The sequence below is a fragment of the Populus alba genome, chromosome 18 (genome assembly GCF_005239225.2).
Source record: "Populus alba chromosome 18, ASM523922v2, whole genome shotgun sequence".
Taxonomy (NCBI): Eukaryota; Viridiplantae; Streptophyta; class Magnoliopsida; order Malpighiales; family Salicaceae; genus Populus; species Populus alba.
In genome coordinates, this window is record NC_133301.1 from 11,050,991 (window position 1) to 11,073,780 (window position 22,790).

The 22,790-nt window shown below is 31.3% G+C and overlaps 2 protein-coding genes across 3 annotated transcripts; one reads left to right on the top strand and one right to left on the bottom strand.

Annotated features, from left to right (window-relative positions):
* Positions 1–1,132: 1,132 nt before the first annotated feature.
* Positions 1,133–8,217, bottom strand: LOC118051583 (homogentisate phytyltransferase 1, chloroplastic). 2 transcript variants are annotated; one of them, XR_004688059.2, is made up of 14 exons: positions 8,057–8,217; positions 7,830–7,877; positions 6,852–7,117; positions 6,588–6,671; positions 6,414–6,488; positions 5,919–6,002; positions 5,234–5,323; positions 4,614–4,715; positions 4,229–4,324; positions 4,022–4,093; positions 3,827–3,922; positions 3,151–3,255; positions 1,363–1,487; positions 1,133–1,291 (listed from the first exon to the last, which is right to left on the bottom strand). XR_004688059.2 is itself a non-coding variant. In XM_035062251.2 (13 exons), exons 1-13 carry the CDS (start codon positions 8,109–8,111, stop codon positions 1,446–1,448), a joined length of 1,215 nt encoding a protein of 404 aa, XP_034918142.1. In that variant the 5' UTR covers positions 8,112–8,217; the 3' UTR covers positions 1,133–1,445. The 2 variants fall into 2 exon arrangements, 1 of the variants encoding a protein (XP_034918142.1); XM_035062251.2 differs by having other exon boundaries at positions 1,133–1,487.
* A 9,036-nt stretch (positions 8,218–17,253) lies between these two features.
* Positions 17,254–22,456, top strand: LOC118051582 (adagio protein 1). Its single transcript, XM_035062250.2, has 2 exons — positions 17,254–17,811; positions 20,378–22,456. Exons 1-2 carry the CDS (start codon positions 17,579–17,581, stop codon positions 21,984–21,986), a joined length of 1,842 nt encoding a protein of 613 aa, XP_034918141.1. The 5' UTR covers positions 17,254–17,578; the 3' UTR covers positions 21,987–22,456.
* The last annotated feature ends 334 nt before the right edge of the window (positions 22,457–22,790 follow it).

Here is a 22,790-nt window from a genome sequence, read left to right on the forward strand (position 1 = left end):
CTCTTTTTTTTTTTTCCAGGTCACTTGGACCTTCTTCTTTTTTTTATCTGATTCTCTGCTCTCTCTCTCTCTCGTGAATTTTCTCTTCCTTTTTTTAAAAAAATTTTCTCTATCTAACTTCTCTCCCTCCCTATTTTGGACTATATGTAGTGTTTATTTTTAGATTTTTAAATTCTGTTTGTCTTTTTTTCCTTCAAATTTTTAATTTTTAAATTATTATGATTTTTTTTATTACTCCTCATCCTTCTCAACTTTATTTTGGGGTCTCCTTTTTTTCTTTTTTTTCCTTTTCATTCCACTCACTAATCCTCCCCATTTTATTTTATTTTGAAATATGCTTGGAAAAAAAAAAGAGTCAAAATCAAGTCATAACAACAAGAGTTCAATTTAACAATAAATAGGGTTTAGAAACATGGTAAGAAGCTTGTCAACTTGTAAGCACTTTGGTATAGTTCAAATACTTTGCATCTTGTTTGTTTGTTGAAAAGTGTTTTTTTTAAAAGCACTTTTCTTAATTTCTTATTTTTAGTTGAAGAAAAACATAAACTTTAGATGGAAAAAGAGTGTTTTAAAATAGCAAAAAAATACTTTACACGATGGATTAAAAAACTAAAGTGGCACAACATTTCAATAACATGTTAATAAATACTTTAAAATATAATATTTTTTTTAAAAAAAATTACTAATATATTTGGATATGTTAATATGCAATATAAATGGATATTAATTCGATATATTTGTGCATATAATACTTTAAATTCGATAATATTGCTAAAAAAAATATACTAGAATACAAAATAAGTTATATTATACAATAATCATACATTTTAAATCATATAAATTGTGTTATAAAAATAGAATATCATAAAAAAGAAATTTATTTTCAGCCAATATTCTCCCAGCACCAAAAAAAATATTTGATAAAAATAAATAAATAAAATTACTATTTTAAAATTTTTACTATTTCAATCAGTATTTTTCAAACACAAAAAATAATAATAATAATTCACTTTTCAAAGGAGGCCTAGATCTCCTCTCTGATCGCGAACGAAATAGCACATTTGCAGGATAATGGAAGACATAGATATCTAGAAACACGTTGGACTCTTTGAATTCGGGATGGTAGAGGCCATTTAAACATCTCATAACTATTTATTCCATGGAGTCCTCGCTCCAAATCAAGTGAGAGCCAAAGCACAACTCAAGATCGATTGTAACTAAATTGAAGATCTTACGTTATTACGTGATCAAGAATGCAACAGCATGCTGCTATCATTGCATGATACCATTCCTGCACCGATTTTCTAACCACGTTAAACTTCCATTTCACAATTTATCAGAAGAATCCAGGCCGTGCAATACCTTGCAGAATCTTCAAGTTTCGTTCGGACAGAGCATAATTGTCAAGAATTTATGGATCCACTTTCTAGAGTGCTCGGTAATAATCATCTTACAAGCGGGATGAGCAAGTATTCGGCATAAAACAGCTGCAAGAGGAACACTTCGTGTTAGAATGAGACACCAATTTATTGAGTTCGGAGAAACAGATTAATCACTGTGTAAAGATGTAAAGCTTGTGTAGTCTGCCAATTCACTCTTGATATAAATAGAATGATCCATCAGCACCCAGGCATGTTCTATCTCTAATTTGGACCAGCCTAAACAAGCTCTGTGTAGACTAGACTAGCCAACATTATGATTAATTATTTGTGATATTTCTCCAAGTTTATACTACAATCCTATCCAAAAGATGGGGGGGGGGAAAGTAATGGGAAAGAGATAATAGCAACCAAGATCAAATGCTGATTTCCAGATTTTTATGCAGACTCAATCAGATCAGATAGCAATGAAGGAGCATGTTTGTTAGATTTTGAATTCAAACTTGCTGGCCAATGATGAATAAGAATAAAAAGTTGGACAACTTTTCTTAGTACAGAAAGATTGAACTCTTTACAAAAAACGAACGTAAGATTGTTTGGAATCTTTGGAATTGAATTCAATTCTAAGGCTTAAATCAATTCTTGTGTTTGGAACCCTTTTGATGTATAGATTTGAATTCCAAATGAAATTCAAATCATAAAAAATAGACAAAAGTAAATCAGAGGGGAGACCCTCTAATTTGTAAATCAATTCCTCTTAAAATTAACATTGAAAATACTATTCCAAAATTACCCTCTTTTTATTTTTTTCAACAAAAACTTCTTTTTACTTTAAATTGAACATCTATGTTACCTTCTCCTACCTAATAATATGATTTTCCAGACACCTATTTACAGTGTATTTAATAGGTAACTACTCTTGTATTTGATGAAAGCAATTTTTCTCTATGGGGAAATGGAGAATGGTGGATGCTTCTTGTTGCTCAGAGCATAACAGTTGGCATGATCATAGTTCAATGGGTTTCAAAGTACTGCTCTCTACTTTGTTTGACAATTAACATGGATAATTGCAAGTTAAGTCCTTTTCTTTTATTTTTTTTTCTATATTGTACATGTTTATTCTATGGCATCTCTTTTTCTCCGCTAAAGGAAGAAAATTTCATTGAGGGAGAGGGTGGGATAGTAGACAACTAAACATGTCCTTTACAATACAAAATATAAACAATTAACCTTCTAGTTCTATTGAATATAAGTTAAGGGCATAGCTTGGAAAAAGCTCCATGCTGAATGCTAGCATGAGGGAGCTCAATGTGATATTTTTTTTATAAACAAATTATTCACTGAGAAGATATACCATGCAATTTTGAATTAAAGGCAGAATAGTCAAGATTGCTAATTCAATTTAATTCCACTAGTATTCCAAATAGTATAATTAAATTCAATTATGTGATTCAGTATTTTATTCCAAACATAAGAATTGTAATAAGTTATCAATTGAATTCAGATCACATGTGGAATTGAATTCAATTTCACATTGGTTCCAAACAAGTTGTTACATGATTGATGCAAATATAACTACCTAGCTGAAGTTTGAGATGATAAGAAAAAAATATATAACAGAAATCATGCAATTGAGAAGCATTACACGCTAAATAAACATGTTATCTATTCATTGATTTATTTGGAGGGACATTGAACAGTTTTATAGGGTAGTCTGTTTTTACACATTCTTCCTGCAATGTTGAATTCATAATCTAAAGTAGATGGTTACCTTCCAAATAAACATGTAGCAGGAAGTTATTGAAGCTTTGCTCTTCAGATCAACAGATTTGGCACGGTTCCACAATATTGAAGCCAGGATGCCATGACCCAATATCTAGCCAAATGTAATGCGAGTATAAAGCAAAGCATGAGTAACAGTGGAAGTAAGAAAAAAATTTCATCATTCTTTTTATGAAACTATAAATAATACATGCATCCAGCCAACATCCCGATTGAAGATCTCAGACCACTCAGTATATGAAATCCCCCCTCACCCCTCATTCCCATTCAAGTTTATGACAAGATGTAAATTAGATCTCCTTGTTAATCAACAGTTTTTATTATCTTAGAGTCAGTACTAATCCATGTTGGACTAAGTGTTTCTAAATGCTTCAGATTTTTCCATTTTGTAAAGGAAGCCATCGTTACAGGAATTTAAAAAATGCAGGGTCTCGGAACTCACATGGAAGGCCAGTTATAACTTAGATTTATACTTAACAATAAAGATTTATGTAATCATTTCAGCTGACATGTGTTCCAACACTTTAGTCATTTTTTTACACTTAATTTTCCACTTCAAAAACAAAATAAGGAAGAAAGTATATCACTGAATGTACTCTAAAAGAAAGAAAATCTGTACATGCTCACAAATGTCAGCTTTATAAATAAAGAAGCAAGAGCACTACCGTGATATATTTGCTCCAAGTATAGGAAGATGCTGCTCCAACCAAAATGGCAACAGCATAAGCAATTTCAAGTAATGAAATGCAGGTCCAAAATACCTGAGCAAGGGAAAACAAGTACAGCTAAGAAGCATTAGTAAAAACAAAGTTTACTAGGAGTTTTACATTTCAAAAATGTATAAGATGTTCTAAACTGACCCGGTTTTGTCCCAAACGCACTGTAAAAGACCGAATGCCAAAAATCTTATCTCCTTCAATATCAGGTATGTCCTGCCCATACAAGGTGAAAATAGATCTCTTTAATTTACAGGAACATGTTTATTGACAAACAGCTAACTTCAAAATTGTCTGCCTCTACTCCTCCATTATTACTGAAATTAGAAATAAATAATAAATCCCATTTACCTTGAATAGTGCTATAACAACTGAGAAGAAGCTCATAAATGCAGTTGCAAAAATTAGAGGTCTTGAAAAGACAGGTGGTCTTCCATACACATGGGTCTGGAAATTGTCAGCACAGTAATAATTAGGCTCTTAACATGTTAGTGGCTGTGTATCAAGACTCCAAAGTTAAAAGCTTCCACACTCATATATGTCAGAAAATTGCTTAATACAACAACGATGATCATTTTCATTACATTCCAGTCAGAACAGTCTAAAGCACCAACACAACAAAAAGTGCCACATAGTGTTCTGCAGGGAAGAGCCCAGTAATGGTGTTTTGGAGGCCCTTAATTTTATGTACTCAATATCTTTCTAGTTACTATTCATATGCTTAGGAAAGAAGTACCTGCATATGCAGATAAAAGGCAAGTTGAACAATCACTGCCCTAACAGCTAGGATGCACACTGCTGCAACGAACGCAAACCTTTTCCATCTCAACAGTGGCAGCTGAAATAACACAAAGATACAATGACCATTCAATTAGAAACCAACCATGCAACACGTCATCATTTAAACCAAGACTGAATCTTCCAAAATTGTGACCAGAAACTGATGTAATAAAAGATCCAGTAAGCACCATCAGAAAACATAATCTGCAAAGCCATTAAGTTCCAAAATATGAATGCTAATTGAACTTAACCCGGAGCGAAACCTTATTTCTTGAAATGAAAGTGATATACAGACAAAAGTGACATCTGATGCCATCAGCTAGCTCAATTACATCACTAAAATGACATGATGCCTCCATGCACAGTTCACCAATGCAAAACTGCAAAATTTTTATATAGTAAGCAAGAAACAAGTGCTGCAGAATGCATGATACACAAAAGACAGCTATTTAATGTTTGACCCCTTAATTCCAATAAAAGAAATAATAGCAGAAAAGAATATACAAGCATGCATGAAATTAAAGGTGTGCTTGCATATGTGCACAAGCATTTGTAGTGGTAGTTCGATCAACTCACATTGATTGAATATGCTGTTCCAAGAACAAAACTGATGAAAAGAGCCCAAAATAACGGCCACGAACCTACAACCCATCCAAGCCAAAAACTCTGGAAAAAGGAGTAATTAACGTTTTTTCATTGGAATCCACAATCCAAATAAAGTCAATGAGTATTCTAAATGTGGAAAGAGAAACTCCACCTGCTATAATGGATGATTTACAAATACACAGTATTTTACTACAAATCATGGACCATCTAATAACATTCCCCAAGTTTCATTTACTATTCATACTAGATCCATCGACAAGAAAGAAGAAACAAAAATACAAATAAATTATGATATTTCAAAAGAAACCACTACAATTTTGAAAAACTGGTTTGCAGATGAAGGCATATAATCACCACCACCCTGTTCTGCAACTGCGAATAATATTGCAATCAATTCTCAAACAGCATATTGAGGCAATGGTTGAGTTGGCACAGCCTTGTAGTGCATGTTATGGGTCTCTCCGCTTGCTAGCTTGAGATTTTCTAACCACGATTACAGGAGCTAGTCACTAATTTCTTAGGGTAATTTTGAGCAGACAGATACAGAGAAGACAATGCTATATTACATTTTTATGCAATCATAAGAATTTAAGAATTATCCACAACTATAAGCATGTAACAATCAACCAATAAGAATATTCTTGAATATATATACCATGATAGAGAAAGTTGTAACAATCATCACACCAGTACTTATGGAATACTCCCCCGACGCCAATGGAAGATATGGCTTGTTAACCTGCAATGAAACATACAGTACACATATAGCAATGGAAATCCAAATAAACCTATCTACTTATCTATTTTCGTAAAGTTATTCAAGCTACCTAGACATAAAGTTGAGCAAATTCAATAATGACAGTTCAACATAATTTAGCCAGACAGGGTCAATCAAATTGCCGGAAGCAAACTTTGCAGGCATTTCTACTGCTGAACTAATATTTAAAGACCACTAAACTATCTGATCACTTCTCAAAAAGGAAAGGAAAAAAAAGAGACTATTTGATAAATTTGGTAGAAAGTCAAGAGAAGATCTTTGAAGTCAACAAATAACTGATCCTTGCAGCCCACTGAGTCTTCAGTTATTAGTTGGAAAATTCCCATTCCTTTTGTTTTTAATTTATTACAATGATTTACTAAGAAAAGCTACCTTGTCTATTTCGATGTCAGTCAACTGATTTAAACCCACAATATAAATATTCATCATGAGAGCAGCAGCCACAGCCTGAAATACCAAAATAATTATTAAATAAATGATGGTGATATTAATTATTTCAGCCAATTAATGAACTCTTTAAATTAACTTGAAATCTTTGGGCATTACCTCCAACACCCCTGTGAAAAACAGTGGAGAAATATCCGAGAGATTCTCAATTGCAAGGAGAGAAACTGATAAGATGCTCAAAGCCTGTTGACAGAGAAGTAAAGGTGAACAATTCTTTTTCTTTTGACTGGAAAATGCGAGAGAAAAAATCAGATTCATAAACATCAATTACATGGTGATCTTTACAAAAACTTTAGAAGTTGGAAATGGCATACAATGATCATTAAACTTTTGTTGAATTTATATGACAAACTTTGACTTAACTGTGCCTATAACAGTGTGAGGCCGTGAAAATCTGTAGAAAGCATCTAATGCATTTTTGACAGATTTTGAAGTACTCTCAGGATTATAAGCTCCAGACTCAGATTCAAAAGGTTGTCCAGAGGCAGCATGCACTAAGAACTTAGCATTATTTTCCTGGTAAATTGTAGATTTTTTCACAGTACATCCCCTATGATGCCGCTGAAACCTAACAACACACTGTCTTTCTAGGATCTTCCTTGCTCTGCACCTGTGAACTTGAACTTCTCCTATAGAACCAGTTATACCGACAATCAGAACAATTGGGAATTGTGGTTATATAGAAGCAAAGTGAGTATGTAATTAGATGTAAAATTGTTGAAATCAGAGAGCTGGAAACAATCAACATGAACTAAAAGAACAATCCATTTTTGAAACACAAATGCAGAACCATAATCCCACCCTGGAACTAAATTTTATGAGCAAAGGAATATCTAATTATCAAAATAAGCTATTCTACGAGAATTCATGAACTTTGTCATATTTATAAAAACAATCACACTAAAAGTTGAATAATTCAAGAGGTGGCATGTTGCATATGATAATTAATAAACTATGGATCCCTTGCTCAACGATTTGTAACTAAGATAAAATGACCCCATTTTCACAACAAAGGCACCGCATAAAAATGTTATAGTAATTAATAAGCTTGCACTGAAGGACAAGAAACTTAAACAATCACCGTTTGTTTTACCATTTTTAGTAGTTTTTATTCAAACGGATCAGCAAATTATGGGTTTTCAAGTATTGTCAGTTCAATTGTTTTTTACCCCAAATTGAATTAAACTCTGATCCAAAACCAGCACAAGCAGTTATAAATCAGCAGAGGTCAGAGCAGAATAAAAAAGAAAAGGAAAACAACCAGATTTTGCAGAGAGAAGCCATACCATTACCAACAATATTAAGAGCAAAAACAAAAATAGGAAGTAGGCAAAAACATACTTGGAGAATGACCCACTTTGAATTTGGTCTCGCCCAAGTAATTCCCACCTATCAATCAATTAATAATTGCATGCAATATCAGATATAAATAAATAAATAAATAAAAGAGGGAAAAATAAATGAGCCCAAATAAAACAAAGCAGAAAAATGAAGAAAAAAAAAGCGACCTGGATATATTAAAGTACTGAACAGAGATGTTAATCAAACGAGAAAAAAGAAACAAATACCAGAAGTAAGTGAAGAGGAAAGCTGAGGAAAGGACCCAGGAAGCAAAGACTCCATTTTTTTAACAATTCCTTAGTCAATCAAGAAGTGGACTCTCAGTTGTTTTTCTTTTGGCTCCGAAAGATACTGCTTGGAAGGCAGACAGACGTAGTAATCAATCAAAATTAAAAGTATTTTTTATTTAAAAATATATTAAAATAATATTTTTTTAATTTTAAAAAATTATTTTTAATATTAATATATTATAATGATATAAAAGTATAAAAAAATATATTAATTTAAAATAAATAAAAACATAAAAAAATTTAAATGTTTTTCAAATTCAAAAACAAACCGTCCTTTAATATTCTTTTAGCAACGAACGACTGAAGCACGACTACGCTCGTTCGCACGCAGCTGGGGAAATGAAAATATCTGTCCCGCACTCCAGCTGAACCGCGAGTGGGTCAGTTTCGAAAGTACTTGTTGCCGGTATTAATTAAACAAAAACTATTACCCATCGGGGTTTGTTTTACGTGGCTTGTCTGGATTTGCACATTGTTTTACCTTTTTGTTTTTTTCACAACGGTCATTTGTTTATTTATTCTCCTTTCTCCACTAAAAACACCGGTGCTCTATTTAACAAAAAAGAATTTGAGTTTATTGTATATAAAATATTAAAAATAAAAAAACTAAAATTAAAACAAATAAATAATAACAAGCCTTTTGTTTTTGAGAAAAATATAATATTAATTTTGATTCTTTTTTATCTTTGATCCTCAACCTTTTCTTTTATTTTTAACTTGATCCTTCTATGTTTGTGTTGATTGAAATTTAAAATTAATAAATTGATACTTGTTTTCATAAAAAAAATAATCCAATTTTATTGTTTAAGAGAAATTAAAGACAAGAAGATCAAAATTGAAATAACATAAATTAGGAGGTTTTTTAAAAAAAATTGTGATGGCACCTTTTGCCTTTGGGATCTTATCAAATTTCTTTTTCGGTCCCTTTAGTTTGTAAATTATATAGCTTGGTATAAGATTTTATTTTACTCACATTTTATTTTGCAAGTTTGAAAAAGGATATAGAGTTGTCAAATTACAATGAAAAAGGAGAAAATTGACAAATAATTACTTTTCAATGACAAAACTTGTTGTTTTTTATATTAATGAGTTTTATTCAACAAGAAGAGTTCTATTTAAGTTTTTCTTTCTTTTATTTTGCATAAAAAAGTAGATATGATCTCAAAAACCTTTTTGGATCTGAGTTAGTTTTTTGTTTTTAATTGATTAAATTTTGATTTAATACCATAAATGGACTTTTATGGCCCATTTGGTGTTTCTTTGGTGTTTTAAATTGAAAAGGAATTTTTTACCCCTTGAAGTTGATTGTCCAACCACCTCTTATTGCTAGAATCTTATATAGCATGTGATACATTGTTTGCTGTTTTTTATTTTAAAAAAGAGACGAATGACTTGTTGTTTAAAAAAAAATTACATAAGTCCCAGATATACATGTTTGGACATTTTTTAAAATGCTTAAGCCCTCGCGCATGATCTTTTTCCTTTGATTATTTTTGTTAATTTCAACCTTTAAAGTTGTTTTTTTTTTAATTTTATCCTTTAATATTTTGTTGATTTTGAATTGACTTCATAATTTATTTTTTTAGAGATTTATCATAGTCTCAAACAAACTTCATAGCATTTAGTTGATGTTAATTTTACAAGCATTAATTTTATTTTATTTTTTGTAAAATAATAAGATAAAGTGTAGTTTTTTTAAAAAAAAAAGTTGTTAAAAGTAAAGGAGTCCACAACCCAAATTGTGACTTTGATGGGTTAACTTGGGGTAGTTGAAAATTGAGTTTCTTAATTTGTTTTTATTTATTTTTTATGAGGTTATTATGGTGTTAAACAAACATCTTATTCAGACTAGTGCTCAATTTTGCAAGTATGTATTATATAATTAAATAGAAAATAGTTTTTAAAAAATATAATTAAACTCAGTCGAGTCCATGAACTGTGTCATGGATTTAGGGGGTTGGCTTAGGTTACTTGAAAATTGGTTTCATAATTTATTTTAGTTAAGATTGACGATCTTAACTAAACTTTTGCTAGTGATTTTTTCTCATATAATTAAATAAAAAAAATAATTTAAAACTTGTTTTAACTTGATAGAGTCCATAACTCAAATCACAAATCTGGCAAGATAGGTCGTGAAACTCAAGTCAATCCAATATATTGCTATCTTAATATATTTTTTTAAAGAATAATAATATATTGAAATTTAGTAAATGTCATGCCATGTTTTTTTTTTTATGATAGTTCAAATTATTTTTGAAATTACTAGGTTGATTGTATCATGTTGGGACAGTTCCCACATGATCTTAATGTGAAACTCTAGTTAAGTAAGGAATTTGATCAAAATACTTATAGGTTAACTCATTGGCTACCAAAAAATTCCCACAACCTAAATATTTATTTTTTATGTTAATATATTTTTTTGTACAACATGTAGCATAACATGAATCACTTATCTAATTTAGGTGTCTTTTCAAAGACAACTATGTATAGGGATTTCTCACATGATTTTAATGTGAAACTCTAGTTAAGTAAGGAATTAGATCAAAATACTTATAGGTTAACCCATTGGTTACCAAAAAAATTCCATAACCTAAATATTTATTTTTTATGTTAAGATGTTTTTTGTGCGACATGCGGCATAACATGAATCACTTATCTAGTTTAGGTGTCTTTTCAAAGACAACTATATACTAGTGATTTTCCACATGATTTTAATGTGAAACTCTAGTTAAGTAAGAAATTGGATCGAAATACTTATAGGTTAACCCATTGGCTACCAAAAAAATGCCCGCAATCAAAATATTTATTTTTTATGTTAAGATATTTTTTGTGCAACATGTGGCATAACATGAATCATTTATCTAGTTTATGTGTCTTTTCAAAGACAACTATGTACTAGTGATTTTATTTTATTGGGTCCTTAATTTTTAACATAAATATAACTTAGTCATTTATATTTTAAGAACCTACAACATAGCTCCTTTAGTATAAGTAAGTAAAATCAAATAAAATAGCATGCAACGTTGAGAATTACGCTAACCAATTAAGCAGTGGCTGGATGGAAAACCGTAAAAGCAACTCATAAAGGCATTGTTGGGGTACCTTCAAACAAGAAAATCTCGGTACACAAATCAAAATAAAAGAAAAAAAATTTAATTAGAATAAAATAAAATAAAACAATGCATTATCTATTTATTTATCAATCATGTAATTATCGATTAACATAGAAACAAAGGAGGATGCTAACCGAGGGATATAAACATTTGAGTGGCAACAAATCAATGATAATGATTTTTGAATAGCCAAGCAATCGATAAGATTTTTTTGGATGCGTGTATATATATATAAACTAGATTTTAAGACCCAAAATAAAGGATTTCACACAAAAGTTAAAATTATCATAAAATTAATCACACTCAATACAAAAAAATATAATTAGTCTGGTATGAAAACTAAAGTCATCATGGAAATTTTTTTTTTTAGTGTGATTGTAATTGTTTTTTTAAAATACTTTTCATTCAAAAAAGTATTAAATGATAATGTTTTTTTTTTAAAAAAAAAATTATTTTTAATATTAACGCATCAAAATGATTTGAAAATACAAAAAAAAAATTAATTTGAAGCAAACCAAAAAAATTAAAAAAATTTAAAATTTTTCCAAAAAAACTTTTAAAATACAAAAACAAACAGGGCTATTAGAAGAAAAAAATAAACAAAAAATCATGATTACATTATTGGCATAAAAGAGCACAAGATTTAAATAAACATAAAAAACAATAGGAATAAAACGTGCACACAACTTTGATTCAATTAGCTTGAGGTCAAAATATAAACTTAACTCAGATTTAATATGAAAAATAAATTATATACGAAACAATGATAATTAAATATAACAACATGCTGGAAATTTTAAAACCAATTTTCAAAGCTAAAAAACACAATATTTCTATAAACATAACAAAAAAACATTATAATTAAAGTGCATACAATTTCATATATTTAAAATTATGAGAATAATATAAATTATATTTTTGAAAACTTACTTAACAATTTAAGCTATTGGGTTGAGATAATTTTCTGATACGGTATCAGAACTTTGATAACTAAACAGTGACGAGTTCAAATCTTATCATTGCTATTTATTTGATATAAATCAAATACAAGATAATGTAAACATGTGCAAGTGTCAAGCCCAAATTTTATTTACTTAAGATGATGTATTAGAGAATAATATAAATTATATCTTAAAATCTTACCTAACAATTTAAATATTTAGATTAAATAATTTTTAACTTTTAATAACTAAACACTTATGATAATTAATTACAACAACATGCTTGGAATTTTAAAATTAAATTTCAAAACTAAAAAAACATGATTTTTTTTCATGCTACACGACAAAAAAAAACATTATAATTAATTAAAGTGCATACAATTTCATATTTAACATGAAAATTCAAACACGATCCGTATTCAAAGAGTGTGTTTGGCAGTGTGGTAGCGGTTGCTTTTCAAATAGCTTTTCGTGCCGAAATACATGCCAATAATTTTTTTTTATTTTTTAAAAATCATTTTTAATATCAGCACATCAAAACGATCTAAAAGGTACAAACCGAACTCAATTTTAGCAAAAAAAAAAAATCAAAATTTCAGCAAACAGAGATTCAAACTCACTACCAAATGGTCTCACCTAAACAATAACAAAACACAAAAACAACACGCAAACAAATCAAAATTTCACATCACATCATGCCCAAACTGTTATTATGTCTTGGATAATGTAAAAATCAATGCATCCCATCCTCCCAATCTCATCACGAGCGTTGAGCACAAAATTATCACTCATCAAATTCCCATGACAATCTTTGATCCCTGGGGCATTATGAATCGTCAACGACAAATATATCCCAACATTACAAATACGCTTAAATTAAGAAATGTAGCAAATATTAGTAATATAAAATAAAATCAGGGGATGGAAGCACCTTGCCGGTCACTGGAACTCAGTTGAAATAGTGATCTATAGGCTTACATGTCATTACTAATTTCGTTGTGTGGGTCCATGAGTTTTGTTACTGCTTAGCTCATTGAAGGACGTGTATCATTTTGGTTGGTTTGATTTTTATATAAAAAATTAATTAAATTAAAATTATTATTTTTAAAATTTAAAACTGAAATCAAACCCAAACCAGTTTAAATATTCATAGGATTGTTTGGCCCATAGCCTATTAAAACTCTTAAGAGTCCATGAATCCAATATCCCAGCAAAACCTTTAAAACTCTCACCGTTACCTTTTTTATATGGTTATGTTACTTTGTATAAATAATCAAATAAGTTAAGAATGTACTTAATTTGTTAAACAACATTTTCCCTCTTCAGCAGCTTGAAATTCAGGTGAAATTATGGTTCCTTGAAAAGAGTAGCAAAATTAATGCTATAAATGATTCAAAAATGGAAGGACCATATAGAACCGTGTTCATAAGAATTAGACTGTCATGGCAGCAAGCGAGCTACAAGCCGATACTAAATTTTTATATGGAGGCGTTTAAGAAATGCGCTTCAACCTGTCTTTTTAAAAAATATATTTTTTTATTTTAAAATTATTTATATATATATATATGGATTGTTTTAATTTGCTGATCTTAAAAATAATTTTTTTAAAAAATAAAAACACATAATTTTGATGTATTTCTAAAGCGAAAAACACTTTGAAAAGCAACTGCAACTACATTTTCAAACACGCTAATAGAACTTCAAAGCAGTATCTTTTACACTGAAACAAATAAGTATTAATTCATTAATATTATGAAAAAAAAAAAAACAGCCTTTTAAACAAGCAATTTATGAAGTATATTTCACACAACATGTTTAAATATGACATGTATATCCATGTTTATGATTTAAAATTAAGAGTTTCTATTATTCAGGAACTTGTTACAGTTTACATGATCAAGAAATGATTAAATTTTATTTTAAATACAAGCAAAATTAGAGTTGCAAAATACAATATAATAAAAAAAGCAAAAGCAATACCCCACAAAATATCAAGAAAAATAAAATCTGGAGATTAATTAAGATCGGAAGAAAAACAAATTTGCCCCGTTTTGCACTTCTATCAAATGTTTATGCTGGCCATAGTCATTTTGAAGAAGTAATTAAGCGAAGGCTCTTTTTGAAAGGGAAGAAGATGGACAAAGAGCCCCTTTGACGCTGCGGCTACGGCTGCGTTTTATTTAAAACGCAGTACGCAGCCGTTTGGTTAAGGAAAAATTCATTTACTGTTCACTGGGCCCCACTTAATTTCTGCGTTAAAAACGCAGGAAAAGAGAAGCAACCATTTCATGCTTTTTTTCACTGTTCATGTTAATTGCACTGTTCATTGAACAGTGCAATTAACATGAACAGTGTATTTGCGTACACCGTTCATGTGAACAGTGCAAGAAATTGCACTGTTCACTTAAAAATAGTGAACAGTGCAATTCTCTTGCACTGTTCACTTGCCTACGGGACTTCTTCTTTTTTTTAATTTTTTTTATTTTTTATTTAGTGTGTTATTGTTTTAGTGTGTTATTTTTTTTAAAAAAAAAAAACTAGTTTTGAGTGAATTTTATACATGTAATATTTTTATAATTTTTTTTATCTTTTCGTAATGATTATAAAATGATTAAATATGATTTATCGGTAAAATCATAGTAATTATTTTATAACCTTAATTTTAAAAGCACTCTTCAAACACATTCTACTACTTCAATTTCAACCACAGTTTTAACCAAACACCTATTTTTTCAAACCAACCTCAAGTATTACCGCAATACCAAACACACTCAAAAATTATGTAGTTTGATTGAAGTAGCTATTTTTTGTTAGATTATTTATTTTTTTTTTTTTTTTTAATTAGTTAATTTAATTTTTTTTTTTTTATCAATTTAGTTTTTTCGATATATTTAGTTTTTTCAAATTTTTTCTCACTCCCCACCATGTCAATGACAACTCTCTTTTTAGTTTTTCCATTACATCAGCGGGGCGCTCCACCTCTTTTAATAGAGGGAGATCAAGGCGAAGGGGGCTTTGTTTTTGTTTTTCTTTCATTTTGTCTACATGGTTGTTTCTTTTTCTAGTGTTATCTACTAGTTGTGAATTATGCTATTGTTGTTGATGGTGATGATCAGGAAATGAATAATGGTGATATTTGAGATCATGGATGTTGGCGAGAAAGGTGTGGCCAAGTTTGGTTTGAGTGGTTGTTCTGAATGGTGAATGGTTCTAATATCAACTGTGGTGAAGGCTGGAATGATGTTGTTTGGTGGTTATGGCGGCGTGGCTGAGTTATTATGGATATGCATGGTGATACAAGTTTGGAAGGTGAGTTGGTTTGGCTGTAGTGGTGATTATGGATGGTGGCTCTGTGTGTTTAGTTGGGCTTGCATGGCGGTGCTAAAGTGCTTTTTAAAAGTGATTTCCGTTTTCAAATCATTTTGAAGTACTGAATATTATTAACATACTTTTCTGAATGAACTTTGGAGAAAGGAGAGGGGTTGATCTTTGTTTTCCAGCAAGAACAAAAGAAGAAGAAAAAGAGAGAGAGAGAAGGGCCGTGGCTTGCCAAATTATGACAGAGAAATGAGTAAAGGCTAAACATATTGGAAGAAAGAGTTTTTTCTTTTTTATTTTACAGAGAAATGAGTAAAGGCTAAACATTATATTTTTTTATATCAAATTGTTGCCCCTAATAAAAAGAGAAAGTAATATATTTGTAGATTAATTTTTAGGGCAACCTTTTTCTGGATATGCTTGGTTTGAAATTAAAAAGCTCTAATGTAAGATTAGGATATGAAAAATAAGATAAAGATATTCTATCTCTCATATTTTATTTACTTTCAATTAAGAAATGATAACTCTAATTAAAGTAAATCTAAAAATAAATTTTATAATTAAAAAATTTAATATAAAAAAAACATAATGAAATAGCCTGGGTCTATCTTAGTTAACTTATAAAACCTTTGATTCAAGTTCTAAGATTAAAATAATTTTATTAAAAATAAATCAAAACAAAAAAACAAAGCTTAATTTATAAGCAATTAAATATTGAAGATGTTGAATGATAAAATAAAATTAATTAAAAAAATAAATAAAAAAACTCAAGTCAACTTAATTAACTTGTTAAAATTGTAACATGAATAATGAGATTGAGATAACCATAAAAATATTATAATAAATTATAAAGTGTAATATATAATAAAACAATAAAAGGATAAAATGAGAGAAAAAACATAATTTTTATTGAAACAAAAAATATAAAAAAAAACCCTATACATTTAATTGAAACAGTATGACAGGAATGGAACCAAAACTTCCAATCAAAATTTAAGCAGAATTTCCATAATTGGCCAAGATTGAAATCTATTCTAATTTTGTTTTATTTTTTTTAATCAGAATAAAATATACTGGTCATTTATGAACCAAATTTATTTTTATATTTTAAAAAAAAATTAATTTTTTATTTACTTCAAATTAATTTTTTTAGTGTTTTATTATTTTGATGTACTAATATCAAAAATAATTTTTAAAAATAAAAATATTATTTTAAATAAAAAATACTTTTAAAAAACAATCATAATAATTATTAATTGATATCCTTTGGTGTACTTAAATACAGTGTCTCCGCAAAAGTAGAAAAATAAAGCTGGGATTTGTATTGTACAGTATGGGTGTACCTGTGAGTTTGTGCTGTGAGGTTTTTTTTTAATACAAAAGAAAAAGAAAGAGAGGTATTTTTAATTTGAAATTACTTTAGTAAATTAAAATGGTTTTTTTCTAATCTATTTTTGTTTATTTTTTATGATTTGAATTTTATTTAAAATTCAAATTAATACTCTAAGAGATCCTAACCATAAAACTTTTAAATCTAAATTCGATTTCAGCTTACAAAGAACATTTTAAAGTGCTCAATTAATTTTGTTTTTCAAACTCATGAGCTCACAGTTTTTGGTTTTATAATATTAAGACAACTTTTTTTTTAATATGATAAAAAAACAGCCCAAAACGACACCAAAAGCTTCGCGTAGTGGGCAAGCGGTTAAGCCCCCAGATTTTTTTCCAGTCGGAGACGCACTTGTCATGTCAAAAACAACCCACACGCACGCACCACTCACACATTCGAGATCAACAAACGAAAAAAGAAAAACAAAACGAAAAAAGAAAAAAGAAAAAAACAAAACGAAAACAAAGTGTTTATTTATTTTGGTGTGATAGCTAAATTTCTGAAACACTAGCCACCACTCATTGTCTCCCCATCTCCTTATTTCATTTCACCTCACAACACCATACCCCAACTCTTCGATTCTAAACGTTGCAAACATTTGATTTGGGTGTTTCATTTTTTATTGTTGTGGTTTTTTATTTCATGGGGGTTTGGAGGAATTTTATTATAATTGAATAAATTGGGATAAAGAAAAGAAATGGAGTGGGATAGCGATTCGGATCTGAGCGGGGAGGAAGACGAGGAGGGATTCATGTTAAACGACGGAGGAGGAGGTCCTTTGCCTTTTCCTGTCGAGAATTTGCTGCAAACTGCTCCTTGTGGATTTGTTGTCACTGATGCTCTTGAACCTGACCATCCTCTTATTTATGTCAACACTGTTTTCGAGATGGTTACTGGCTATCGAGCTGAGGAAGTTCTTGGCCGTAATTGGTATGTTCTCTCTTTTTTCAGTGTTAGGGTTTTCTATACCTTTTTATTAATTTTATTTTACAATAGGTTTAATTGACTTAGATCATCTTGTTTAAGGAAGCTGGCAATTGTTTGAGCGTAGGGTTTTGATGTTTAGGGTAAGAAATAGGATTTTTTTCTTACTTTTTTTTTTTTTTTTTTTGTCACTTGATGTGCTTAAGCTTAGACTTTGGTGACATGGGGCAAATAATAGTTAGCGAGTTCGTATGTTTTATGCTTTGTTGGTTATTGAGAAGCCTTTCTGTTTTTGAAGCTCTTAAAATCTTTTGAGAAATGGGAGGAAACAGCTTGAAAATGTCCAAGGAAGCTGGTGATAATGAGGCATTTTACCTTTTTTTTTTTTTTCATGAAGTGATTAAATCTTAAGTATCTTCCAGGTTAGACACTTAATTGCTGGCTAACTGCATCAACCTAAACGTGTATGAAAACCAATTTGTCTTCTCAGAAGGGCTGAATTTTGACATAGGAGAGAGATTTTTGAGAAATCGACCTGCTGATGCTTTATTTTGAAGATTAGTATTTGGAGAACATGGTAGTTACAGTCTAAATATTACGAGGATAGGATAGGATAGGTGAGGATCTGGTGGTGGAAAATTTGATGCTTAATACAAATTATTTGGAGGAATCTTGGGGAGCGCATCCGAGTTAAGACACTAAAGCATATTTGCTGTGTTGTTTTCCTATTCAACTAGGAAAATAATTAATCGAAATAGAAAAAATGCCCAAGGGAAGTGCAGTGCAAGTAGTAGGGAAAAGAGCAGACACAATGTATCCAATCAAGCATGAAAGATCCAAGTTCTAGATGTTTTTGCTATTAGTAACCTGGTGTAGTGTTTGGTGCTGTTATGGGGAATTTTAATTCATACCTTTCTTCCATGTTGGTGGGGCTTGACTTTTGAGAAGAGTTTTAATAAACTAATAAAATTTGTAAACCAGGGCTGCACTGCGTTAATTTTGTTTACTCATAACAGAACAAGGATTATAAGAGTGGCTCAAGAATGAAGGAATGTAGAATAAAAAATGTTGGGAATGAAAGAAATCTAGGCATTCATTCATTAACAAAAATAATGCTTGAAATTCTCTTTAGTCTACACAGAATGAAACATGACAAATATAAATTGCTTACCTTTCCCTATCCTTTAGGTGCACAAATACCATTAGGAAGCAGGTAATTAGGACTTTGATAGTGGATTGAGGCTACCAAGAATGGCTTGTAACTTTTATAGTTTCAAAGTTAGAGTCAGTGGACTTTAGCTGTAGGCAAATCCAGTAAAATCAGGAATGAAAACATAGTCATAATATAATAAAAATAGGCCATGAATATATTAGTTCCTTTCAGAGCTACCTTGTTTCCAAAATGGCGTTTATTTATTGTCCCAGGGCACCTTCATTTTAGGCTTCTGAAGGGATTTTCTATGGAAGCTGTAAAAGGAATTTATGATAGAGCAGGTGGTTCTATAATGAATTTTAGAATTTCAAAATTCATAACTTGCTGTAGGCAGTATAGGTGTAAAGGAGTATAATGAACACTTCCCCCCCTCTGACCTGTCTCTTTAATTGGATAGCAGTTATTATTTTCTTTCATGCTGTCCATTATTAGTAAGGTAACTCCTCAAATTTATGCAATACATGGTCAATTTGATGAATGATGATGGTTGATGTGAAGTTATGAACAATTTCCTATTGAATCAAAATACCAATGCACCAAAGTAGTAATCTCCCTGATAGGAGTAAAATTGGAGGATTCATTTTATTTTTATTTCATTCGAACGTTATTTGGAACTTTGTGGAATTTATGCTTTATGCCTGCGTTTGTTTTGGGAGTAAAATGGGAGGTTCATTTTATTTTTATTTCATTCGAACATTTTTTGGAACTTCGTGGAGTTTATGCTTAATTCCTGCATTTGTTTTGTGGTGAGACACGGATGTGTGGACTCTAATCTCTTTACATTTTGTTGTCATTGTCTTAAGTGTCAAAGGCATGGGTTACAGGGAAGATGTATAGATCCCAATTTCTGTGATGCTTTATGAAATGGTTTATGTCAAACAAATGGTTGATACTGTACTCAAATGTTTGTATTTCATTTGCCAATTAAATTTTTTTAAAGTAAACATTCCATGTCTTGACAGCTTGAGGCTTTACTGGAGATCTGATGGTTTATTATTTGATTAGCTCTTTGTCCTCAATTTCAAGGATGCCCATATGTGCTCTGTAGTTTTGGATTTGGTAAGAGTGAAAATTGGTCTAGTGAATGGAAAAAAACTGGACAAGAGGGGAATAAAAAAAGCAACACTGCAATTTTTGTTTTTGTTGGTGTTTATCATTTTAGAGTTGAATGTTGTACAAGGGCTTTACTTCTTTATTTTCTCATATTTTCTTTTTTTCATTCATAGGGTATTGGTTTGGTAGAATACAGTCATGCACATGCCCATGTGTTTATTTGGTTGTTATGATGTTGATATTTTATGGTTGTCATTGATTATTGGCTATTATTTCATTATTCTAAAACTATGCTTGTTGTTACAGCCGTTTCTTGCAATGCAGAGGACCATTTGCCAAACGAAGGCATCCATTGGTTGACTCCACAGTGGTTTCGGAAATAAGAAGATGCCTCGAAGAGGGCATTGAATTCCAAGGTGAGTTGTTAAACTTCAGAAAAGATGGATCTCCACTGATGAACAGGCTGCGGCTTACTCCTATATATGGGGAGGATGACACAATTACTCATGTTATTGGAATCCAGTTCTTCACCGAAGCTAATATTGATCTAGGTCCCGTGCCTGGTTATTCAGTAAAGGAGTCTTCAAAATTGGCTGATAAGTTTCGTTCTGGTTTTTCCACCTATCGTCCAATCCCAGTAGGTGATCGTAATGTTAGCCGTGGCATCTGTGGGATACTGCAATTGAGTGATGAGGTACTGTCTCTTAAGATACTTTCACGTTTGACTCCAAGGGATATTGCTTCAATTGGTTCTGTCTGCAGACAACTCTATGAGCTGACAAAGAATGAGGATCTCTGGAGAATGGTCTGTCAGAATGCTTGGGGTAGTGAAACAACTCGAGTTCTAGAGACTGTGCCTGGTGCAAAGAGACTTGGCTGGGGTCGGCTTGCTAGGGAATTGACAACTCTTGAAGCAGCAACATGGAGAAAGCTAACCGTTGGAGGTTCTGTTGAACCCTCAAGGTGCAATTTCAGTGCTTGTGCAGTTGGTAATCGAGTTGTACTTTTTGGTGGGGAGGGTGTTAACATGCAGCCAATGAATGATACCTTTGTCCTGGATCTGAACTCCAGTAACCCAGAGTGGCAACATGTCCATGTGAGCTCCCCTCCTCCTGGTCGGTGGGGACATACACTTTCTTGTGTTAATGGGTCTCATTTGGTGGTCTTTGGGGGTTGTGGAAGGCAAGGTCTATTGAATGATGTCTTTATTTTGGATTTGGATGCCAAGCCTCCGACTTGGCGTGAGATTTCTGGATTGGCCCCTCCACTTCCACGATCATGGCACAGTTCCTGCACCCTTGATGGCACTAAGTTGATTGTCTCTGGTGGGTGTGCAGATTCTGGAGTACTTCTCAGTGACACATTTCTGCTTGATTTGTCAATGGAGAAGCCTATCTGGAGGGAGATACCGGTTTCATGGACCCCACCATCTCGGCTAGGTCACACTCTCTCAGTTTATGGAGGAAGAAAAATATTGATGTTCGGGGGTTTGGCTAAGAGCGGTCCCCTTCGGTTCCGCTCCAGTGACGTGTTTACTATGGATCTAAGTGAGGAGGAACCTTGCTGGAGATGTGTAACAGGGAGTGGTATGCCTGGTGCTGGAAACCCTAGTGGCATAGCTCCTCCACCTAGACTTGATCATGTAGCTGTGAGCCTTCCTGGTGGTAGAATCCTGATCTTTGGTGGCTCTGTTGCAGGTCTTCACTCTGCCTCGCAGCTTTATCTCCTTGATCCTACTGACGAGAAACCTACATGGAGGATTCTAAATGTACCTGGGCGACCTCCAAGATTTGCTTGGGGGCACAGTACCTGTGTTGTTGGAGGGACAAGGGCTATAGTCCTTGGTGGTCAAACTGGGGAGGAGTGGATGCTGAGTGAGCTCCATGAACTGTCTTTGGCAAGTTCAGCCACCTAATTTTCACAAGGTATGTACAATGGGAAGCTGTGGCAAAGGAATCATTATACGCCCTCAACCCCGAAAACAGAGATCATTTGTCGGAAACTCAGTTGAGATTGTTGTTTCGGTCACTAATAACAGTTGACGAATGTTGCTCCAGTCTGGACTTCTGTACCAAGTGGTGTCCATTAATGCATTTGCTTGTACCCAGTAGTTCTGACCCGGCAAGAACTTACATAAGGTGACAGCAACTGGTTTTTTTTTTTTTTTTTTTCCTTTTGGGTAAGGTTCATATGTAATGTACCGTTCAAAATGCACAATGGAGATTCTTCCTCGATAGGTTAGTGGCTCTCGATAGACTGGTTGGTATTATTAATATTTGTAGGCTTAATGCAGCTCTGTAATCTTAAACAAACAGAAGTTCAAAACAAGAAAAAAAGGTGGTGCATGTTTATAATATTAGTAGCGTGCTGCTTGGTTTGTAATCATGTTGATTTTGTGATTTTGTGTCTTAAAAGTGTTTTTTTAAAAAAAAATTAAAATTATTATTTTTAAATAAATTAATATTTTTTTGGTATTTTTAGATTATTTTGATGTATTGATATTAAAAATAATTTTTAAAAAATTAAAAAATATTATATTAATATATTTCTAAATAAAAAATATTTTAAAAAATAATTTTATAATTATATTTTGTTAATAACCTCCAAGAGTTTGAGATTTGCTTTCCTTCGTTTTACTGGGAAAGTTGTTTTTTAAATGTGTTTTATTTTATTTAGAATTATATTAAAATAATTTTTTATATTAATATATTAAAATTAA

Excerpts from the sequence above, each read along its gene's own strand:
- LOC118051583 (XM_035062251.2), bottom strand. The coding sequence starts at position 8,111 with ATGGAGTCTTTGCTTCCTGGGTCCTTTCCTCAGCTTTCCTCTTCACTT. Across the intron at positions 6,489-6,587 it reads TTTTCACAGGGGTGTTGGAG|GCTGTGGCTGCTGCTCTCAT; the intron begins GTAATGCCCAAA and ends TTGGTATTTCAG. Across the intron at positions 6,003-6,413 it reads CTGACATCGAAATAGACAAG|GTTAACAAGCCATATCTTCC; the intron begins GTAGCTTTTCTT and ends GTTTCATTGCAG.
- LOC118051582 (XM_035062250.2), top strand. The coding sequence starts at position 17,579 with ATGGAGTGGGATAGCGATTCGGATCTGAGCGGGGAGGAAGACGAGGAG. Across the intron at positions 17,812-20,377 it reads GAAGTTCTTGGCCGTAATTG|CCGTTTCTTGCAATGCAGAG; the intron begins GTATGTTCTCTC and ends TTGTTGTTACAG.